General features: G+C 41.0%; 1 protein-coding gene across 1 annotated transcript in view; it reads right to left on the reverse strand.

Annotated features, from left to right (window-relative positions):
• The window catches only part of TMTC1 (transmembrane and tetratricopeptide repeat containing 1), a 260,798-nt gene that overhangs the window by 108,871 nt on the left and 128,559 nt on the right, over positions 1-23,368 (reverse strand). The window contains exon 8 of the mRNA XM_023514731.1: positions 7,979-8,168. Coding sequence (XP_023370499.1) covers positions 7,979-8,168 — 190 coding nt within the window. The remainder of the gene's footprint in view (positions 1-7,978; positions 8,169-23,368) is intronic.

Raw genomic sequence — 23,368 nt, forward strand, 5'->3', positions numbered from 1 at the left:
CACACACACACACTCCTTCATCCCTCTGATGTTAGCTCACAGGACTGTCACGCTGGCCTGCTCTGCCCCAGCCATGTCAGCCTCCTTGCTGTCTGTGAAGGCTCTCGGACTGCCCTGCTTCAGGGCCTTGGCACTTGCTCCCCCTCTGCTTGGAATGCTCTTCCACGAATAGCCATCTGACCCAGTCTTTCCCTGCTTTCATGTATCTGCTCAAATATCACCTCGTCTGTGAGGCTAGCCTTGACCTCTTCAGAGCACTTAACACTTGACATATAACACATGTTAAGTTTTTTTTAAACTGTAAATTCTATTTTGTTTACTGTTCTAATTCCAGCCACCAGTAGGCCATGAAAGAGGAAGAAGCAGTGAAGCTACTAAAGAGAATAGGTTCTCCTCTCAGGATGAGCCAAGGTTTCTAGAGGAAGAATCACAAGTGAAAATAAAAGAAATGTTTCCCATGGTTCTCTAGACACAGTGCATATGCTTGTCTGTCCAAGTGTTGTTCCTGGTAATATACACGGATTGGGTAGCCTCATTACCTCAAAATCTAAGGATGCCACCAGGGATTACAAAATAATTTTCAAATGAATACTTACTGATTAAGAATACGCAGATTATCTGGAAACATTCTGAGCAGCACCTCCCATACGGTCTAGCGGTGAGGATTCCTGGAAACATTCTGAGCACATAGACCATGCCTGTATTTCTAGCAGTATTATAAACATTTCATCCACATTTTCGTTTTAGATGAGAAATGTTCATAAAACAAGAGCTCTATTTTTGTGAAAGTTTAATCTCACTGTTTACTATCTCAGAGTCAAAGCCCTTAATATTACATCTTTAGTAATTAATCATCATGCAGAAAAAAATACAATGATTCCCTCTTCAGGAGGTTACTATTAGCAGAAAAATCTGACTTTTAAGACCTGATTCCTATCTCCCTTCTGGTGTGTCAAGCACATCATATAAACAGAAGCCAGGACCCCAAAACATGAGCTAGAATCTAACTTTGGCCTCTAACCTCTGAACAAAGAAAACATAGAAAGTGTGAGCACCCAAGAATAGCTGCAGGTTCTAGTTAATGTTTGCAAAGAATTTCTTAGATGAAAGCCACCACAAAAAAGCTAAAGCTTAACTATCGCCACGGCTGGAATGCTTTGCTAATTTTTTAGGATGCATTAAAGGGATTCTCAAATGAATTCCATGAAAGAAAAACATTAACAGTCTTTCAAAGCGGAAGTTTCCATTAATTCATCGTGTTATCAAAGACACTCTGGGGCCGGCCAAGGCTTGCCTATGTATGGGGGGCAGTACCATCATGAGAGTTCTCATCTAACACACCTGACGAGGTGACAGCCTGCAGGGACTCCCCAGTGCCCATAATTAGCTGGGAAAACCCTCCCTGGGAGATGGATCCAGGCTTCATTGCTTGTGTCCCTGCAGCTCAGTTACAAGACAGCAGGGGGGCCCAACCATGAGAGCAGGCCAGATTCTTGTTAAATGAACCCCATGCTCACCCCCAAATATTCTATACCACCGCTGATCACAGTGCTTTCATGGTCTTTAGATGCAGAACACTTTTAAAAAAAAGATTAAGATTCTGTACACCAAACTCTAATGCACAGAGTGCTAACTTCTTGTAGTTTTATTCATGTAGGTACTATACACTGAGGGGCAAGCAATAAAATTTAGGTAATAACTATCGATCGTGGCAAGTTCCTGGTGCTAGAAACACAGCAGTGGACAAGACAGGAAAAGTGTCTCTGTCCTCATGGGGCTTAAGTTTAGGTTGGTGGGAACAGACATTAAATAAAATAACCAAGTTAAATGGTATTTCAGAAACTAGAAGTATAATAAAGAATAGTTTAAAAGGGCAAAGTGATAAGCCAAGGAGTAGAGAATATGTGATTATATTTTAAATAGGGTGATTAAAAGGCCTTACTAAAAAGTGAAATTTGAGCTCTAGGTCATGCCAGAGTTTCTTAAGAATGGTTATTCACATCATCCTTGCTTTATAAAATTGATTTACAAAAAGATGAATAAGGCGATTTCTTTAAAATAAGGTGTGGGGAGAAAGAATGGTCTCTTCAAAAAATGGTGCATAGACAACTGATTACCATAGGCAAAAGAATGAAGTTGGAACCCTACTTCATTGCATACATAAAAAATTAACTCAAAAGGAATCAAGGACCTAAATTAACAGAAGAGCTAAAACCATAACATCTTAGGGGAAAACACAGTTGTAAATATTCATGACCTCAGATTTCACAATGCATTCTCAGAATAAAAAAAAAAACCTGATCAACAAAAGAAAAAAATAGCTAAATTGGACTTCATAAAAATTAAAAACTTTGGCTCGGCGCCTATAGCTCAACCGGCTAAGGCACCAGCCACGTACACCTAAGGTGGCGGGTTCGAATCCCCAGCCCGGACCCGCCAAACAACAATGACGGCTGCAACCAAAAAATAGCCGGGCGTTGTGGCGGGCGCCTGTAGTCCCAGCTACTTGGGAGGCGGAGGCAGGAGACTCGCTTGAGCCCAGGAGTTGGAGGTTGCTGTGAGCTGTAATGCCATGGCACTCTACCCAGGGGGACAGCTTGAGGCTCTGTCTCAAAAAAAAAAAAAAAAAAAAATTAAAAACTTTTGTACATCTAAGCACGTTATCAAGAATGTGAAAAGAAAATCTAAGAAATGAAAGAAGGTGCAAATCAAAATCTCTCAGTGGTTTAATATCCGGAATACAGAAACAACACTTATAACTCAACAATAAAAAAGATAATGCACTTCAAAAATGGGCAAAGGACTTGAACAGACATTTCCCCAAAGATGATATAAGGTTGGCCAATTAGTTTATGAAAAGAAGCTCATCATCACCAATCATTAAGGAAACACAAGTCAAAATCACAATGAGATGCATTTTCTTACTCACTAGGATAGCTTTAATCGAAAGAAAAACAAAACAAGTGTTGGTGGGGATGTGGAAAAACGGGAACCCTAGTAAATCACTGGTAGAATGTCACGTGGTGCTTCTACTCTGGAAGATAGCTTGGCAGTTCCTCAAAAAGTTAAAAATAGAATTCTCTCATGACTCAGCAATTCTACTCTTAGTTCCATCCAAGAGAAATGAAAACGCATGTTCACAGAGAAACGTGTGCATGAATGTGTAAGGCAACATCATCAAAGGCAGAAAACACGGCATGTCCATCAATGGATAAAAGAGTAAACAAATGGGGTATATACTGCAGGGGTTCACAGATGCTATGCTGGCATATTTACAGTGTAAGCTAACAGTACTTGAAAAACTGAGGACACAAAAAGAGTTATTTTATTGTTTCCTAATAGCAAAAGATGAACTTCCTTTGTGAAAGATGCCCTCCTTACACTAGAAGGATGAAACATCCTTATCCTCAAACATGAGAAATAGACTCTGAAGTCTGTGCCGACCATGTTAAAGTAACTCATCTTTTAAGCCTGCCCACATAATTTAGTTGCACCTTAACAATTTACTCCTTTTCCCATCCAGTTTCTTTGGGCTTTTGTTTCTCTGTGAGAGCACCTGTCACATAAAACTTGTAGTAAATGAATTTGGAAGCTTTTCTCTTGTTAGTCTATCTTATGTCAATCTAATTCTCAAACCAGTCAGGATCCTAAAAGGATGGAGGTGAGGTGTCTCCACCCTTGGAATACAGATGGTCAAATATGATTCATCCACAAAAAGGAAGAGGTGATACCTACCACAGCTTCAATAAATTTCAACAATATGATACTAAGGGAAAAAAGCCAGGCTCAAAAGGTCACATATTGGGTGACCTTTTACGATATATTCAGGCTAGGCAAATCTGGAGATGGAAAGTAGATTAGACAAAGAAGACCAGAGAAGGAGGAGGAGTTACGAGTGATTACCTAATAAGTATGGAGTGTTTTATGGGGTCAAGGAAAAGCTTTGAAACTAGGAAGCACAACACTGCAAATTCCCTAAGTACCACTAAATCATACACCGTAAAACAGTTAATTATATGCTATAGGACTTCCAATTTCAATAATAAAAAAGATGTTTTAATCACTCAGAAACTTTTTTCATCAAATTTTCCGGAGCATGTCTTGTGTTTTCTATTTGAGTTTCAGTTCCATATTCCTTCCAGCCATTGATCTACATTTTAATCATCTTTTATGCCTTTACTGAGGTATAGTTAACATACAATAAATTCACCCATTTTTAAGTGTGCATTTTGGTGATAAGTATATGTAGTCTAGCAACAACCACCACAATCTCATTTTAAAAAGCATAAAACACCCCGAACTTTCTTCAAGTCTATTTGCCATAAATGCCCATGTCCACGTTTCTGTCCTAACCCTCCTTTTCTAACATTATATATGAACAGAATCATACAGTAGGTAGATTCTATGTCCGACTTCCTTCACTCAGCACAATGTTCACCCACGTTCAGACACACTGTTTTCTGTATTGGTAGTTTGCTCTTTCAAATTTTGGCATAATTTAGCATACTAAGTCTGCCCATTTACAAATTAGGGAACTAGACTGTTTCCATTTTTTCAAGTTTTTAAAAATAAAAATGCTAGGCATGTTCGCATGCAAGACTTTTGTGTGGAAAATGTTTCTATTTCTTTTCAGTACATACTAACGGCTGGAATGGTTTAATTGTATGCGTAACTTTTTAAGAAGCTGACAAATTTTTCCAAGGTGACCTAATCATTCTTTTAGTCCTACCCAGTAATATCTGAGAGTGCCAGACCAGTACTGAGTACTGTGACTCTTTTCAAAAACAGCCATTCTGGTGAGTATGTTGTGGTTATTTCTTTGTGACTTTAACTTGAATTTCCCTAATGACTAAGGATGCTGAGCATTTTTCCATGGGTTTGTTAAAAGTCATGTATATCTTCTTTGGCGAAGTATCTACTTGAATCTTTGCTGAAGTGTCTACTTGAATCTTTTGAGTTTTGCTGTCTTCTTTTTATTCAGTTTTAAATATCCCAGATGGAAGCCCTTTGTAGACATATGTTTTACAAGTATTTTCTCCCAATTTGTTGGCTTGCTTCTACATTTAATTCACTAGTTTGACAAAATAGAAAGACTGTGTTTGTTTTTCTTTCTCTGGCCTGGCTTCTCTCTCAATGGCTGGACTTGACTGGTAATTTGGAAGCTAAGTGGCATCTGATACCAAAGCTAGTAAAGTTCTAGCTTTCTATCACTTTGGCATCAGTGAAGTTCTTACCTTAATGGGGGTGTCCAACCTGCAGCCTGCATGTGGATTATGTGATGACATTTTTTGCTTATCTGTGGTGGTGGATGCCATGAAAATTATGCGCAGACCTTTCCTTTTCATTTTTTATGCTCATCAGCCTTTGTTAGTGTTTATGTATTTACTGTGTGGTCCAGGACAGCTTTTCTCTTTCTGATGTAGCCCAGAGAAACCAAAAGTTTGGATGCCCCTGCTGGTAATGTTTTATGGGCTTTTCAAATCAGTTGTTTTGTTTCTATTTATAAGGGGAGATGTAAAAAACTAGGTTACTCCAAACAATTCTGTGAAAGTAGAGACGGGCTAAAATGATTTAAGGAGAAGAGAAAGGAGAGGGAAGCTTCCTGGGCATGACACCATTTGCAAGTTGACAGCGAACACTCAACACAGGGCAGAGGTTTTCTTCTTAGTATCAGGTAATTGTGTGGAACGTAGATGTGCTGAAGTTTGGATCTATATTCTGCTTGATAAAATATCTGTTCACCAACTCCAACATTCGTTCTCCTGGATCCATACGGGCTCATTTCTGTCCATTAGGCCCCATGAGTTCCTGCACTGTTTCCCCTCCACTGTAGTACCTTCTATCTTTTCTGCCATTCAAACTTCTTAAATCTACTTCCAATGTGAAATAATAATTAACAAGCTTCTTCAGTAGGCTACTTCTACTGCACCACCTTATTTCAATGTACGTCAATTGGCATTAGTATTAGAAATTAAAAAAAAAAAAAAAAAGAACACTTCGCCAAGGTCCACTTGCACACAGACTCCCAAAGAGCAACAGGCAGAGCACTACAATTAAAAAAAAACCATTTAATTTCAGCGGGGCATAGTGGTTCACTCCTGTAATCCTAACACTCTCACAGGCCGAGGCAGGTAGACTGCTTGAGCTCAGGAATTGGAACCTGAGGCTCATTGCATCAGTCTTAGAAATGACCCACTTAGAATTATTTTGTTGCTCTTCTTTTATTTATTTATTTTTTTTTGAGACAGAGTCTCACTTTATCGCCCTCAGTAGAGTGCCATGGCATCACAGCTCACAGCAACCTCCAACTCCTGGGCTTAGGTGATTCTCTTGCCTCAGCCTCCCAAGTAGCTGGGACTACAGGCACCTGCCACGATGCCTGGCTTAGAATTAATTTTGTATAGCATCTTTTATTTAAAAGCCTATGATCTACAAAAGCACAGATACATTAAAGAAAAAAAGACCGTCCTTTCCCTCTTGAATTAACTTGGCGATGCTGTCAATAGTTGATCACATATGTGTACGCTCAGTTTTGTGATCCTAGTTCTATTTTATTTCCTATTGATTATTTTTTTGTTTTATACAAAATGAGCTTGGGTTACATTTTTCTGTCTTTACATGTCTAGTCATCTTTGGTTAAACTAGGCATTGTATACCACACAGTGCAGTGTCTCTGGATTCCATTTTGCTCTTCTGAAGAAAGTGTAAGTTTTCCTGTTTTAATATACTTGATTCACTTGCCTGGATTCAAACTAGAAAATTTGCTTCTTGGCAGAGCACTAAACATTTTGCTCAGTTTTTCCTTTTCTTTTGCCTGGGTCTCTGTGGAACGCTTTTGGGTCTGTATAGTTTTGTGATCAGCCAAACAAGTCAAGCCAGTAAAGCTTTTTCTCTTGGCTGCCCAGTCTGTGATGAGATGAAAAATATATTCAAATGTACAGCAAATAAGTCTCCCTAGGCTTTTAATTTTGCCTGAGCTTCCTAGGCAACTCCATATGCCCTGTCATTTAACAATTAGCCATGAGTGCATGGACAATATGCACGGGTCACTATGAAAGTTTTGAGACAGACTGTGTTACCGTCCATTATATCACTTTCAAGAAACACAGCCAGCTGCATCCTTTCTGATTCACCTGTGCGAGTTCCAACTTATCAGTGTTGCTTGGAAGGGTTTTGATTGTTTCTGTCCATGTGGATTTTTATATTTTTTGATTGTTTGTCTATCTCAAAACTTTTGTAATGACCCATGTATTAATTATCTCAGCACTTCTAGAGCTCTTTTGCTTCCAAAATCTTCCCCTTAAATTTTCGCTGCTCTGTTTTTCTTTTAAGCCAAATCAGCGAATTCGAGGCAGCAGACTTGTGAATTTTTACCACCAGATCTAGGAGGAAGGAAATACGTTCAGGCAAGAAGCAACTCATTCAATGCAGTAGCAGTTTTTCCTAAGTAAACACTTTCAAGTTCTTTGCTGTCTTTAATCATTTTTGAAATGTCTACATTTAATGATTTTGTTCCATTTCATAGTTCTCTTGGGGGGAAAGGGGGCAGAGATCACCCAACTACCTCGAGCGCTCATTACTGGAAATAGAGTCTCGACCATATTTTAAGCATTTGTGAATATGTTCTTTGTCACTATTTCATTTATCACTGCCTTAATGTAATCAAATCAATAACTTCAAAAATTCACCAACCAAAGCAGGAAAAACCTTACCGTTCACAAACATTAAACTTCAGATTCAATTTCAACCGTGTTGGTAGAAACAAAGGCATTTAATTAAGATGGTCATGGCTTGTTAACCCTGTTAAGGTCTTTTAAACACATATTAGCTACCGGAAACATTTTAAATATACAACACTTTGTAGGCGAGAGAGTAGATTCACTTTAGGCCCAGATCCCCAGCACAAAAAAAGAGAACATTATTAGCACAGAATGTGTTTTCAGATGCAGAGAGTTCATGAGGTTTTTCAGAAAATTACCTTAAAGGCTGCTAAGCAGTGCAGGCTCAGTGAGGCCATAACAACTGCCAGGAAGATGGTGGCTAAGTTCCGCACATCCCATACAGTCTCAACCAGAGGAATACTGCCAACTTGCCAGTCGTAGCACAGGGTAACAGGTGCAAGCAGAAGCCACACGTTGAAGGCCAAGAGGTAGGAGTAGGTAAGGAATCTACAAAGAGAAAGAGAATCACTGAAACGCAACTCAAGACTCATGTCACCTTCCAAACATATGTTTATTTAGTTTTTATTAAACAGCATGTCTCTCCTACTATTGCTATCTTGTAAGAGAAAACAAGGGAAGCTAGAAAGTCATTCACTCATTTATTCATTAAATTAATCACTCAGGATATATCCAATAGGTTCTAGCCACTGTGTTAGATGCTGGCCTTTCAATGGTGAACACACACAAACATACCTGGTTTCTATCATATACACTTAAAAGTTATCATACAAATAAATACATTACAACCTGAGATAAATGTCTTGAAGGAAAATTTGGTGAAAGCACAGGGCAGACAGGCTGCCCTGCTTCAGGGATGATTCCCTGGAAAAGAGACACTGCAACTGCCCTTCTTAATCTTGCAGCCAATTTGAAAGTAACTTCATGCTTTTTATAACAGATTGATCCATACTGGATTAGTTCAAAAAATCAAAATACTTATGATCAGGAGAATAAAATCCCTTGTTCATGAATGGAGGGCCTAACCCTCAAAGGAGGGGAATACAGGTGTTCTTGGGGACAAGAACAGCCAGGCAGACAACAGAAGGGAATGGACAAAGCTATTACTCCTGTTTCGTGGCCGTGACTAGGCACTAAGGCAAAGTGGAAAGCATTTTAGTCGGTTCCTCCTTTTGGGGATAGAGGAAGTTGAAGTTGCCCAATATCGTTCAATCAACACATTCAGTAAGCATTGTTCTAGACCAGCGGTTCTCAGCCTGTGGGGCACAACCCACAGGAACTGTATTAAAGGGTCGTGGCATTTGGAAGGTTGAGAACCACTGTTCTAGACCCTGAGAACCGAGGAACACTCCGCACATAAAGACTCCCTCCAAACCTCCAGACTAGGACACAGCCAAACTCTAGCACGGGCCATGTCCCTAGGATGCCCCTAGCCCCTTGTTAAAATGCCTGCCTGAGAAATCTCAGTGCTCTCAGAATGCCTTCTGGGTTTTAGCCAACACCTATGACAGGCCCCTGACCCCCCTTTCTTAGAGCATTCACAAAATGCTTATGATTTGGGGCACTTGTCTCTCACAGGTCAGTAGCACCTCTCTCAAGGACTTTGGAGCTAGTCCTCTGAAATACAATCAGGAAGACAGAGCCTCTGCCTCCCAGCCTCTGTGGAAGGACAGAAGCCTACGGCTGGCAGACACAGCTGGACTAGTCACCTTTACACTGGCCAACTCTGCAAATATTTACTCTCCGACTCTCCCGAGCCCCTGCTGGGTGCCTCCCTCGACCTCCCTTTGAAAGACCCAACTGCTTCTGCAAAAATCAGAACGAAGCCCAGTTCCTGCCCCTGATGTCCGTAGTCACTGAGTAAAATCTGTCTGGTGCTTCAGCGTACGTCTGACTGTACCTGTCTTTGACACCCTACTTAGGATTATACAGAAGAATTAGATAAGTTCCTTGTCCTCAAGGAATGTATCATTGAATAGTGAAATAGGACATACTGAATTAAAAAGGGAGACTGAAATAGATGAACTACCAAATGGGAAAAGAAGTTCTTGCCCATTTTTTAGATTCTTTCGGAGGATTCTTGGGTTAGCAAAGACATGAGATCACATAGTTTCTACATTACCTTCCAGTGTGAAATGTCAGTTCACCTTGAACTCCAGCCAGCATGTACTGGTCTGGGACAGCCTTCCCAGATCTTCCGAGCTGATCTCCTCCCTCTCCTCCTCCTCCTCCCTGACGGTGGGCTGTGGAAAGCAGAAGCACCCACAACCTCCGGGTGGGGGCCAGCGGGGGAGATCATTCCTCACTCTGACTCAAACCCCAAAAGAGAAACAGGCTGAAGGAGTAGGGATATTTCAAAGGTGTTTTCCAACACTCAGCTCTCTATCATACTTTTTAATTAACTGGAAACGTACAAATAGTACAGGACATGTATATACTAAAGCTCGATGAAGTTCTGGCTTTGTTATTTAATAAGAGCAAAAGCACACACACACAAAAATGCTTTTTCCCCTTGTAGCCTTGGACCTGTAAAATTGTCACATGAGAATGCCACTTCCACAGGGAGAAGACTGGATCACCTTGGTCTCCTTTTTTCACAAAGCTTCCAGGTTAATGCCATCTGCCTTTCAGATCAGTAAAGATTCTCTGTATTTTGGCTTTTCAGGCAAATGGTGAACCACCAACTTCGCAGGAAAATCAGTCAACTCTGTCACTCAGTCAGCACAGCTCTTAAAAATTATTTGGAAAGTATTATTCCCTTCTAGAAATTATAGCTGTAAGCATGATCATCAACAGCTGCTAAGATTATCAGGTGGAAAGCAGATGAGGTACTTTATAATGTATGAATCAGGCTAAGTCAGTGCCTAGAACTGACTAATCGATTTTAACATCACAGAAGGAGAGATGAACAGCTCGACGTCCTCCTGATAGAAATACACACCCACACCTACCAAGCAGTCTTGTCAAAACAAATAAGCAAAAAAATCAAGGCTGAACTGTTCAAGTCCTGAATGTAATTACCAGTTTACAGCAAATATAGGAAACAACAGAACCGTGTACGTGGCACCGGAGGGATGCAATGTACCAAATCCAGAAGGTAAAAACACCCGCAGAACGGATGACCCAGGGTCTCAAACAAATGCATTATAATGATGGGAGGAAAAAAATCTATAGAATCAGAGGGAGAGCATCTATACATTAATGTATAGAGAGCATCTATACATTACTGAAGAGACATATAAAAATGCAAGTTTTGTTTAGAGGCTAATTCAAGCCATTATTAAAAAGAACTACTTACAACACTATCAGAAAAATGAACTGTTGACTGGATAGAGAGAGAACTGGGTAGAGAGAATCATTGTTAATTTGTGAAGGGTGACTATAGTATTAAGGTTATATTTCGTAAGAGTCTTTGTCTTTCAGAAATACGTATTAAAATGTACACATATGACATAAGATGATGTCTGAGATCTATTTTAAAATAACTGACTGGGGGAAGCAAGAGGAAGTAGCAAGGTGTGGATGAAATCTCGTGGCCAGGAGTTAAGATCACGGAAACCAACAGTGGCACCTATGTGGAGTTCTTTATGCCATTGTCCCTACTCTTGTATGTAGTTGATATTCTAGCACAAAACGTCTTTTAACTAGGAGAAAACAATAGAATCGCAACAGTAAAACTTTCTTATTTCTATCTGCAGCTCCACTATGGAATATCTGTCAACGCTCTGCAGAATTTACTGTTTTAATTTTAAGTTGACATGTTCGTCTTGTCCTGCAAGCAAAACGCAGTTTTTTAGATTTTGTAGACTTATAATATTGTATCGACGAAAGGCAAATATTAAGAAAACAATATTTTTTTAAGTTCTAATCTCAAAATTGTTGTTTATGCATTTTAAAACGTTCGTTGTGCTTTTTTACACAGACTGTAACCAAACTAGGTTAAAAAGTAAAGTGAACCACAGAAGTAAATACCACGGCCCCTCCCTATAACACTAGGAAGGTCATGACTCTTCATTCATCCCGAAGGTACCCTGGTAATATATACAGTAGAACCTCAGTAGTGGACCACCTCCCTACCTTGACCACCTCCTGAAGTTGATCTAATTTTCACAGACCAGACATGCACCAACTGTACTATAGCCTAGTTCCTCATGTTGCCCACTTCCACATGTTGACCAGTTTGTTACAGTCCCTTGGTGGTCAACTTACAGAGATTCTATTGTATCTGCTATTGCTTGAAACTCAAGAGACATTCTGTATCTTCTGGTGCTGAGAGAAGCACGTCACTGTTGCTAATAAACTCTTTAAATACTATTTAACACACTGACATAGCCCTGGAAAATTTTTGCAAACTTAAGCACAAAGAGGCCAAGTGGAATCACTCCAAAAGCTAATTATGTGGGGAGGAGGGGAGGATGGAGGAGGTGGGTGTAGTTCAGCTAGCTGTAATCAACAACTGAAGCTGTTCTTTTTAACTCCTAGACTATGAATCACATTCAAGCTAATCGTCTTGTTTGTTTATTTCTGTTAAAATTTCAGAAACCAAATAAACTGTCAACTATCTCTGCTCTGCTGGGTTATCTTTTTTAAAAGCCAAGAGCAAAAACCACAATGAATTATTTACTGATTTTCTACCACAAGTTCTGTGAACCAAAAGAAACCCCCTAGAATCTCTTTCCAACGAAACGGAATGAATACACAACCTAGGAACCAGGGATTCAGCTTGAATCATTTAGTCATGAATTTTCATTGATAAAGCCAGAGGTTTTGTGACAGAAACACAGGAAAGGGAATGGGGAGCTGAGGCTGTGGGGGAAATGACATTCGTGGTGAGGCACCCAAGGAAACTGTGTGGCTCTTACCATCTCACTTTTCATTTTTATTAAGAAAAACAATCGAAGTGTTTGAAGGGCAAAAATGTATGTGGATTCTATTCTTTGCCTCTGTGAAAACCCTTCTGGCTGGGAAATCACATGCACCTGTCATATTTCCTTGCCCTATGATAGGGGCGTAGGAAAAAAATCATGCCATCAACAAGCAGAAACATAAAGCTCTCACTTGTTTCACATAAAAATGTTACTGCTCAAAGAATCCTTCTTTTCCTTTCAAATGCAAAATCTTTATCAGTTTGTAAATACAGGACATTGGGTCTTCCATATACACTGGCCTCCTCTCAGGAAGGGCTTTTGCCACCTGCTATGGTGTGGCTATTTGTCACTCAAACCTCATGCTGAAATTTGATCTCCAGTTGGAGGTGGAGCCTCATAAAGACAGGTGTTTGAGCTGGGAGGCTGGGTGGTGGGGGTGGACCTCTTATGAACAGTTAATGTCCTGGAGTGGGGGACAGGAAGTGAGTTCTTGCTCTAAAGCTGGTTGTTAAAAAGAGCCTGGCATGTCTCTCCCTCTCTCTGTCTTTCTTTCTCTCCATGTGATCTCGGCACATACTGGCCTCCTCCTCTGCCACCACTAATGGAAGCAGATGCTGGGGCCATGCTTCTTCTATAGCCTGCAGATCCAGAACTAAATAAACTTCTCTTCTTTATAAATTACCCAGGCTCAGGTGTTCCACATAGCAACACACAAATGGACTAAGACACCAACACTGTCAATACACCAACCTCAGTGCAAAACACCTTTCCCACCAGAGAGGAGTACCCTGCCCTGCCCTGACTCTACCTACACTACTAGGTTTTGGTAAGCTGCCTTCCTACCTCCCAGGATATTACTATTTTCACCCTCACAATTCCTGAAGTTTCAATGGCCCAGCTATGACAGGCCGATGCAGGTGTTACCTGTTTACTGTTGTCATGAGCTTCTTTATTGCCTGCTCATAACATTCTCTAACTATCCAAAAAGGATACATTGTACCCTGCATTGTCTGTTCTCAATAGACAGGGAATTTGCCCCTGAATTCAATACTGAGTAATTATTCTGTGTACTCTTCTGGACTTAGAATTGTGTCCACATTTCTAGACTTACTGCTGAAAGGTAATAAGGTCTAGCCTTGTCTTCCACAGGGCACTTCCACTGCCCCAATGAACACATACACACATTCCACAATTGGGTCATAATATAATATAAACATCAAATTTCTTTCTTTCTTTTTTTTTTTTTTTGCAGTTTTTGGCTGGGGCTGGGTTTGAACCCGCCACCTCTGGCATATGGAGGCCGGTGCCCTACTCCTTTGAGCCACAGGCGCCGCCCATAAACATCAAATTTCAACAGAGTTCTAAGAAACAACAAATTAATGAAAAATAAAAGTTTAAGGGAAGACATCCTGCCTCTCCACAGAATTTAAATAAGTGTAGAGATGGGAGATGGAAAGTCCAGGCAGGGCTGCCAATTAATAACGGCTCTGAATTGTAAATGAACATGATGACACTTTCTGAGAACAGGTGACAGTATCTAAAATGTGTAATAGAAACTGTTATAAAAATGACTCCCACTCGATGGCTGAAATTAAAATGAAAAGTATCACGTCAAGTGTTGTTGCTGAAGACCTGGAGCAACCAGAACTTTGAAACACCGCTGCAAACTGATTAAACCCCTTTGGAGAACTGCAGGCAGCTTTATGAAAGCAGAGTCCAGACGGACTTCATGAACTAGCAGTTTCACTCCTAAGTTTACACCCACCAGCACTGCACCCATGTACTCGCCAAACGACATTTTAAAAGATTGTTCACAGAAACACTATTCTTCACAGCCCAATCTAGAGACAGCTTGACTGTGTATCTACAATCACATTAACACATGCATTGCAGAGTATGCACGCAACAGCGATCTCTTCAGCAATGGGAATGAATGTAGCAGAGAGACGAACCTCATGATGGTAACACGCAACAAAAATAGAGGACACGAAAGAAAAGGCATCAAGGAAAACCGTGTGTAGACAAAGACAGGAGGACTAGGAGCTGGACCTGACGCCAGGAAACAGGGCTGGTACCAGAAGCCACGGACAATTCCCAGGGGAGTGGATGATGCATAAAGGGGTCTACTGCCCTCATCCCCTTGCTCCTCAGTTACAACAAAGTAGAAGAAACCATGTAAGTGCTGTGGCCTTCCCCCCATGGGGCACTCCAAGGCCAGGGCCCACCATGAGTACCACACACTGGCTGCGTCCAGCACTGGGCGCAGACCTGGCAAGACCATTTCCAAACACTGTATGTAACAGGAAAAGAGAGACACGTCACTCTCTGACAAGCTCCTCCCCGTGTTTTGTTAAAGTCTTCTGGTTTGTAAGAACCAAGGGCCCAATTAAACCAGCTCAATTAAAAGTAGGAATTATTTTTTAAGTACCCAGAAGAATCAAAAGACAGGAAACTCCAAGTAAAACCAGGCTTCTTGGGAACAAAAGCCAATCAGCCATGGGAAAGAAAGGGAGCACACTCCCTCCCAGCTACAGGCCACCCAGCTTCCCTGGGCTGTACCCCCACGCCCCCCCCCACAGGCCCCCTGCCTCTCTCCCTCTGCCATCTTCACATACAGGTCATTTCAGTCTTCACAGCCACCTGCCTCACTCTCAGGCTTCAAATTCCTCAGGGGAGCACCTACTGTGCTCACCTCCTCTGCTGGAACCCACTCTCACTCAGGTTGCTGAACTCCAACTCCCCCAGACCCCTCAGGTCCCAGTGTAGATGTCACTTCCTCTGACAAGTCTTCTTAGTCACAGCTCCTCCCCAGCCGGGCTGGTATCCCTCAGGCCCAGGGCTCCCCACGGTGCCCTGTAACTTCCTTGATCCTCCCACTGACACAAGTTCCGCAGGAGCAGTGACAATGTCGTCTTGTGTGCAGTTACGTTCCAGCACCAAGCGTGTTCAATAAATGGATTCTGTGGGTTTTAAGAAATTACCCTGATATTAAAATCATGCCTAAAAAATCTGAAAATATTTGTATTTGATACTTTTATTTTAGCCGGAGGTAACTATATACTTTTCTACAATACAATAAAAGATCTAGAAACCCGCTAGGCTTGTAGTTTCGGGGATGCAACTGGAAGACCCAGATTCTTTCCCTTCAGTGCTGGGCCGGCTCACGGTACACCTCCAAATACAGAGGAACTCCCCTCTCGCAGAAGCAGCCTCCTAAAGCTATACCGACTTATTTTTTCTGATTTTGCATTCAGCTGCAATGAATATAGCTTACACGAGAATTCTTGCTACCATGGATAAACTATAAAGTGAATATGAAATGCCACTGAGTCTGTCTGACCTTTTAAATATGCCATCAATCGTTATCTTACTAATAGAGGCAACTTCATCAGAGTAGAAAAAAATGAAATTCAACATCTGAGACTGCTAGCAACTTCTTACCCACATATTTGCAGAAAAAGCAAATAGAATTTCTGCAAAATAAATACTTGGATCATTTCTTCCCTGAGGTCTCCTCTGTATAAACATTTAACAGCATCTTTATTTCTCACAAATGCACTTCCTCTCACTGAGTTCAGGTTCAACATCCACTGAGGGGACTTGTGCTCACGGCTCACTACGCACCATGCTCAGGTTCTAGGTCTGCATCCGAGAAACCTGTGGGTCTATTAGTGGACGGTATCTAATAATATTTAAAAGCCTGTTCACATGTACATTTTCTAGTTCTGAAAGTAATTTGTATAGAAAGATTATCTGATATCAACAAGTTCGCTGGGTATTACCCTCATTCTCAAACCTTCTAGAGGCTGTGATTTGTGCAGGGTCCCACTAGACGCATACAGAGGACCCCGTGCACATTATAGGGTTTTCTGGCCCCAGATACAATTCCCCCCTGCATCCAAATGCTCTTCCACTAGCATTTCTTGATCAATGTGGAGAAGTGAAAGGAAATGTGGTGGGTAAAATGCTGGTGTGCCTCGGAGAACCAGCTGCCGAAGGCCTTGCACACCGCAGCCCGCCTGCGCGTGAGCTTTCATGCAATTCAAGCAGAGCTGACGTAAACTTAAAACTCATGTATAATCTTCCCTAACAGCACATCAAAGTGATGATTGCACTGCTGGAAATGTTTGTTAAAGCACTGCACAACACGAAATAGAATGCGTAAATACAAGCTTGGGCTCAGCGTTTTTTTTCAGTGTGCAAAGCAATAGATGCCTTTATGTTTCAATGTTAGCAGAAAATAAAGGAAGTATCCCTTCAACAGTCATCAGCTTCTCGGGCCTTTACGACTGTAATGAAATAGACGTGTAGATTCAAAAGATTAGACGATTTTCCTCAACAAGTAAATATGAATAAATGATCAAGATCAGTATTTTCCAACAACGGATTCCTAGGCCCAGGTAAAACTGCTGCTCCTCTAAGCTCCCCTTCTGACTGCCTCCCCTTAGTCTCAGTGCCCGAGACAAATTAGATAAATGACTACAAGATAGGGTTATTTTAGTTTGGAAAACTATACTCAGTGGCCTTGATAATCTAGTTCATCCCCAAGAACATAATGGGGGGAGCATCTTCCCTGTAGAAAGTTCTTCAGCTGCAGGAAACATGACTTTTACCTTTGGGTCTCAAAATCATGTGGCTCCCAGAAACATGTGGGCAGCTGGTCCAGTACAGATTCTGATTGATTGTGATCTACTCAACGAGAATTTCTATGAGACAAGCCAGAAAGTCTTTATTTTAAACATACTTCTTTCCACATGAGTTGTTCTTATGTTCACTCTGGTTGGGTAATCATTGCTTAAAAAAAAAAAAAAGAATGGGCCGGGCACAGTAGCTCACACCTATAATCCTAGCACTCTAGGAGGTCAAGGAGAGTGGATCACCTGAGCTCACAAGTTCAAGATCAGACTGAGCAAGAGATCCCATCTCTACTAAAACAAAAATACAAACAAACAAAAAACCCACAACCAACTAGCCAGGCATTGTGAAGGGAAACTGTAGTCTCAGCTATTCAGGAGGCTGAGGCAAAAAAAAAAAAGAATAACTTCCATTTCATTTGGGGGGCGGGAAACAAGTCCTAACTTATAAACATGTTTCGAAGGCCCTGCTGGCTGCTAAAGCAAGAACCGAACAATTCATTTCGCAGAGTATACAATGCATTGTTCTTTCGTTTTTGTTTTGTCTTGGTTTTTTTTTTTTGAGGGAGAGTCTCATTATGTGACCCTCAGAAGAGTGCTATGGCATCACAGTTCACAGCAACCTCCAACTCTTGGGCTTAAGCGATAATCTTGCCTCAGCCTTCCAAGTAGCTGGGACTATAGGTGCCTGCCACACACCTGGCTATTTTTTTGTTGCAGTTGTCATTGTTATTTAGCTGGTCTGGGCCGGGTTTAAACCCGCCAGCCTCGGTGTATGTGGCCCGTGCCCTCCCCACTGAGTGACGGGCACCACCCCAGTGCATTGTTTTTTTAAAAAGAAAAATTTTAATTCAATGAACACTTGTTCAGAGTTGATCATGAGATAGTCTTCTGTTAAGGGCTACAAGAAATACAACACATAGGAAGACAGGCTGTACAAATCAAAACCTAAGGATCTGAGATTCTCTGAAGCCATCAGCTAAAAATGGAAAGACAGAGAAAGAGGATTCTTTGGAATCTGGAAGAGGCTGAGTTCTATCTGAATCTCATTATTTCCTACCTTGATCTTTGCCTAAAAAGTAATACAAGCCTTTGCCTTTGTTTCTAAACAGCAGAAAGATCTACCACTCTTCCAGCTGCTTCTCCGGGACCACGTCTCAGGGAAAAGCATGGCGCTGACAGGGGGCCTCTATGCCCTTTCATTGGAAAGCTGATGCAAACTCTTTCTCAGATTTGAAAGACAACTATTTTCAATATTATAAAGGCACTACGTCTTCCGTCAAGTATACACTGCTTCGTGTCCCATCCCCTTCAAATCTGGTAAGATGATTACTAACACCAGGCAGCAGAGTGTGGCCTTAACAGTGGAAATATGTTGTTTCTGCTGCAGGCTCCAGCTCTATGCAGATGCCCTTCTTAACTCAGGCTTCTGTTTTGATTCTTAATCTCAGATTTACAAGAGTGAATGTCAAAGTATCACATTTCTGAAGGTACTTAAAGAAGCAGAAGAGTAAATCCAGAGATAAATGACACTTTGACAGACCACGTTAACACATAAAGGTGGCTCATCACCTTTCTAGAGAAGGAAATGGAAATGGACACCAGGCACGCACTGTACTTAAATTTGTATTTAGCCATCTATGTGATTATGCAAATCAACCCGATATTCCACAGCATCAATTCCATCATTCTCAAGGAGACATTTTGATACCTTCATGAAGTTACAGATAAGCAGACCCTCGCAAATATATATTTTTTAAAATATCAGATTAATATGAGGGCACAAATGTTGGTTACATTGTTTTCATTTCTAAGGTAAAGTTCAAGTTGTAGTTGAGCCCTTCACCTGGGGTGTGTGCTGAACACCCTCACATTGTGCACATTAGGTGAGACTTGCCAATCACCCTCCCTCCTCCCCCCCACTCCCTCCCCTAGACTAGTCTTGCATGTGTCTTTCATGTGGGCATGTGCTTAATTATATATTCGTTTCATATTAGTATTGAGTATATTGATACTTTTTCCCCCATTCTTACAATATTTTACTAAGAAAAATGAATTTCAACTCCATCTAAGCAAACATGAAAGATGTAAAGTCTCCATCCTTTCTCATAGCTGAATAGTATTCCACGGTATACATATACCACAGTTTGTTAATCCATCCAGGGTTGATGGGTACTTACATTGATTCCACATCTTGGCTAACTGTGAATTAAAACCTTGCCCATATTTTTGAAGACAGAAAACTGGACAAGGCATTAGAGGTTGGAGGTGTATAGCTGATAATTATGATCAAATTTCTGGGGCTTCGAGTGGCATACCAGATGTGTTACCTTCTCTTTCTAAGGATGCTAAATGTAATTAAGATCACCATTCATTTACTCAATGTTCTCAGGACTTACTTTGTACCCAGCTCTGAGTCAAAGCCTAGTAAGACCATGAGATAATTTTAAGAGCCACCAGGCTGTTGTTATGCACCGGGCTAGAAGCAGAACTATTCAGTACGCCTTATGCCCTCGATATCATTATCTACGATTTGATGACATTAAAGAATATTGGCAACATTTTTAGATATTGTAGAGATTTGTGGTTACAGTTTTTAAAAGACACCTTATATTTTAGAGATACTCCATAGTTATATAATTGAATTTATATTATATATGGCACAGGTTTCAAACAGTTCACTGCTGGTTCAGGAAAAATGAGAGGGATCAGAAGTGGGGGGGCATTGGTGAAATGAGATTGAACAAAGTTGATGAATCCCGACACTAGGTGAGGGGCAAAGAAGGTGGCTCCTTAGACTCCTCCCTCCTCTGTACGATGTGTAGTTTCAGCATAAGGCGTGGGGGGCCTGCCAGCTTTCTCCCTCTGCCACAACGACCTAGCGATTCTAGACAGCAGGACTACGCAGTGCGAGCAGCTCAGCACCCAGAGTCACCGCACGGCAGACACTTCCCTAGTGGTAGGATCTACCGCATCATTCTGTGACCAGAAATCAAACCTTTTCCTGGTGCCATTTGTATTGCAGAGCTCGTCATTACCTCAGCATAGCCTACACTCGCCCCGACATAATTTAGTCTGTGATGGCCTTCGTGATCTAAGAAATTAGCAGGAATTTGGAAGGAGGAAGAACAAAAACGGGAAAGAGCTAGGACTAAGCAAATACCTGAGGCAAGAAAATGGCCCTGCCCCCCAAAAACCACCCAAGAAGAAATGCCCAGTGGCAGTTACTGAAGGACTCTGAGTATGGCAATTAATGTGAATTTTTTGTGGCATGATTCTGCAGTGTAACTCAGTTCCTGTGTCCCAACACTGCAGTAAAGTCTCTATTACACAAACGCCTTATGTGAGTGGTGTTTTAGGGGCCATTAACATGGAAGGACGTCTATAACTAGGTTGGCATTATATAGGGAATCAGAGTAATTTGGGTTAAAGGGACAGTTTAGCAGGAAAGGAAAAATGAAATGGAAGATGCCCATGAGCCTGTAAGGCTCTAGGCAAATATAAAAATCCTGGGGAGGGCAACAGACACCCCAGCACATGGGAAAGAACTTGAACCAATCCTTTTAAATCTTTTTACACCTCAAATTAGATCCGTAATTACATGCATGGTAAGCACATCATTGCATTCTGTGGGTCATTCTCACGACACAGCAGCTGGGCTGTTCTACGAGGGCTCAGGATGAGTAATACTATTTTTTCCACACCACAGTGTATAAAGGCTCACCCACTCAAAAATGTTTTCATAACAAAAAGCAAAGCAAGGATAAGATCCAGAGTCAGGAGTTGGAAGTGACCTTCACAAACAGAAGGTAAATAGAGGTGTTATGTCCACAGAAGCAAGAGACCCATGGGAGCAAAGTCAATCAACCATTTACCCATCATACAATGAACAATAATTGTGGCTCTCTCCTAAGCTCAGCCCTGCGTAACCTGCCAGAGATACAAAGAAATATAAGATACGGTTTCTGCCCTTGAAAAACTCACATCTAAATGGAAAGAAAAATTGGCCAACACCCTCTAACAATAAAGTATGACAAGATAGAAGAAAAGTATATCTTCAAGATTAAGTAAGATGGATCAGGCAAGATCTTCTAGCAGCAACAAGACACAAGGAAGGACAGGGCATTGCAGGGCTGGAAAGCAGCATGAGAAAAGGCTCTGAGGTGAAAGGAAGAAACATCAGTGGTGCAGGGAACTGGAGCAGCTCACTACGGCTAGTATGAGACTAGGGACGCAGGGTGGGGAGAAGTCAAGAGATTTGAGTGTCCAGGGGACAGCCATGGCCAGATCCCTTACTCTTTATCCCCAACAGCACAGGGAACCAATGACTTGTGATTGGATCAGTGCATCACAACCAGTAGGCTGGCTAGAAAGACCATCTGGGAACAGCTTGTAGGATGGATCTGAGGAGAGAAAGAAGCTAGGAAAAAGCAATGCAAACAGGAGACCATGAGGGCCAACATAGGACGGTAACAGTGGGGATGGAGGTAAGTGAATAAATTCTAGGGATTGAGGAGATCAAAACCACAGGCCTGGGTGACTTTCTGGATATGAGGAATGAAAGAAGGGAAGGAGTCCAGCCCCACTGCCAGGTTACCTGGCTTGGACAACTGAGAACAACTCAGCCTGGGGGGATCTTGCTTGACAAGACAAAGTTGTGTAGTCAAAATACAATGTCTCCTTTGTTCTTCAGCTTCTCATTACACTTTCTGCTCAAGTGGGAAGTAGAAGCATTTACAATTCAATGTCCCATCATTCAATTGATCCACACAATCTAGATTAATTACAGGTCAGAAAAGTTATCGATCAGTCACAAAGAATTGACTGACAGCTAATAAAATGTGAATATCTGGGTTAAGATGGAAAGGTAATAGATGAAGGGCCTTGTCACCAGCGTGTCCTGAGCAACAATGAGCTCCAATTCTGTGACAAATCTACCTTGGGGCTTGACATACCCAACAGTCAAGAATAAGAGTCAAATTGTAAATGGCTTCCAATTACTGTTAACATAAACTATAAAAAAGTACAATTTAAAAAAATATTGAAAATATAATCCTCACAAAAATACACAGTGAGAAAAGTAAAGGCTGGTATAATTCATTGATAGGGGAAGCAAATACTTGATAAAGACAGCTCAAAAGAGAATCTAGCAAAACCTTCTGAGATTTTACGTGGAAAGCATAGGCAACAACAAAAATAGATAAAGTGAAACTTCATCAAAATAAAAAACTTTTGCGACTCAAAAGACATTATCAAGAAAGTGAAACGACAGTGTATAAAAGGAAGAAAGTGCTTCTAAATTATAAATCTGATAAGGGATGTATGTCTAGAATACATAAAGAGAACTGTTACAATTCAATAATAAAGAGATAAATAATCCCATTAAAAAGTGAACAAAGGATATGAATAGACAATTCTTCAATGAAGACAGGGAAGTGGCCAATATGCAAATGGAAAGACGCTCAACCTCCACCAGCCATTAGAGACTCTACACCAACACCTCAACGACTTACGATCGAATCCTATTAATATGACTCTAAGAATAATAATAATGAAAAACAAACAAGACAGTAAGAAAGACAAGTGCTGGTGAGGATATGGGAAACCAAAACATTCATACTCTGCTGGTAGGAATGTAAAATGGTGCAACTGCTTTCGTAAACATTCTGGCATTGCCCAAAAGTTAACACAGAGCTAACGCAGCAATTCCGCTCCCAGGTTCGTATCCAGGAGAAATGAAAACATATATTCATAGGAAAACTGGTTCATGAATGTTCACAGTAGCATTATTGATAACAGCCAAAAAACAGAAAACCCTCCAAATGTCTATTTTTATAGAAAATTAAAACGTATGATATATCCATACAAAGGAACAATTTGTAATGGAGAATAAAAATAAACGAGATGTTGCAGTAAGCTACTGCATTGATGAACCTTAAAAACATACTAAGTCTCAAAAACCACATATTATATGACCCCTTTTATATGACCTGTTCAGAAGAGGTAAATCTGTGGAGACAGAAAGTAGACCAGTGGCTGCCTAGGTCTGGGGGACAGAGGTGAAATCGGAAATGACTACTGATGGATATGAGGTTTCTTTGGGGGGAGATAAAAATAGTATGGAATTGGTCGTGGCAATGGTTGCACAAGTCTGAGAGTATACTAGAAACCTCTGTGTTATATACTT

Source organism: Otolemur garnettii, unplaced genomic scaffold, assembly GCF_000181295.1.
Source record: "Otolemur garnettii isolate 467f Iridium unplaced genomic scaffold, OtoGar3 scaffold00057, whole genome shotgun sequence".
Taxonomy (NCBI): Eukaryota; Metazoa; Chordata; class Mammalia; order Primates; family Galagidae; genus Otolemur; species Otolemur garnettii.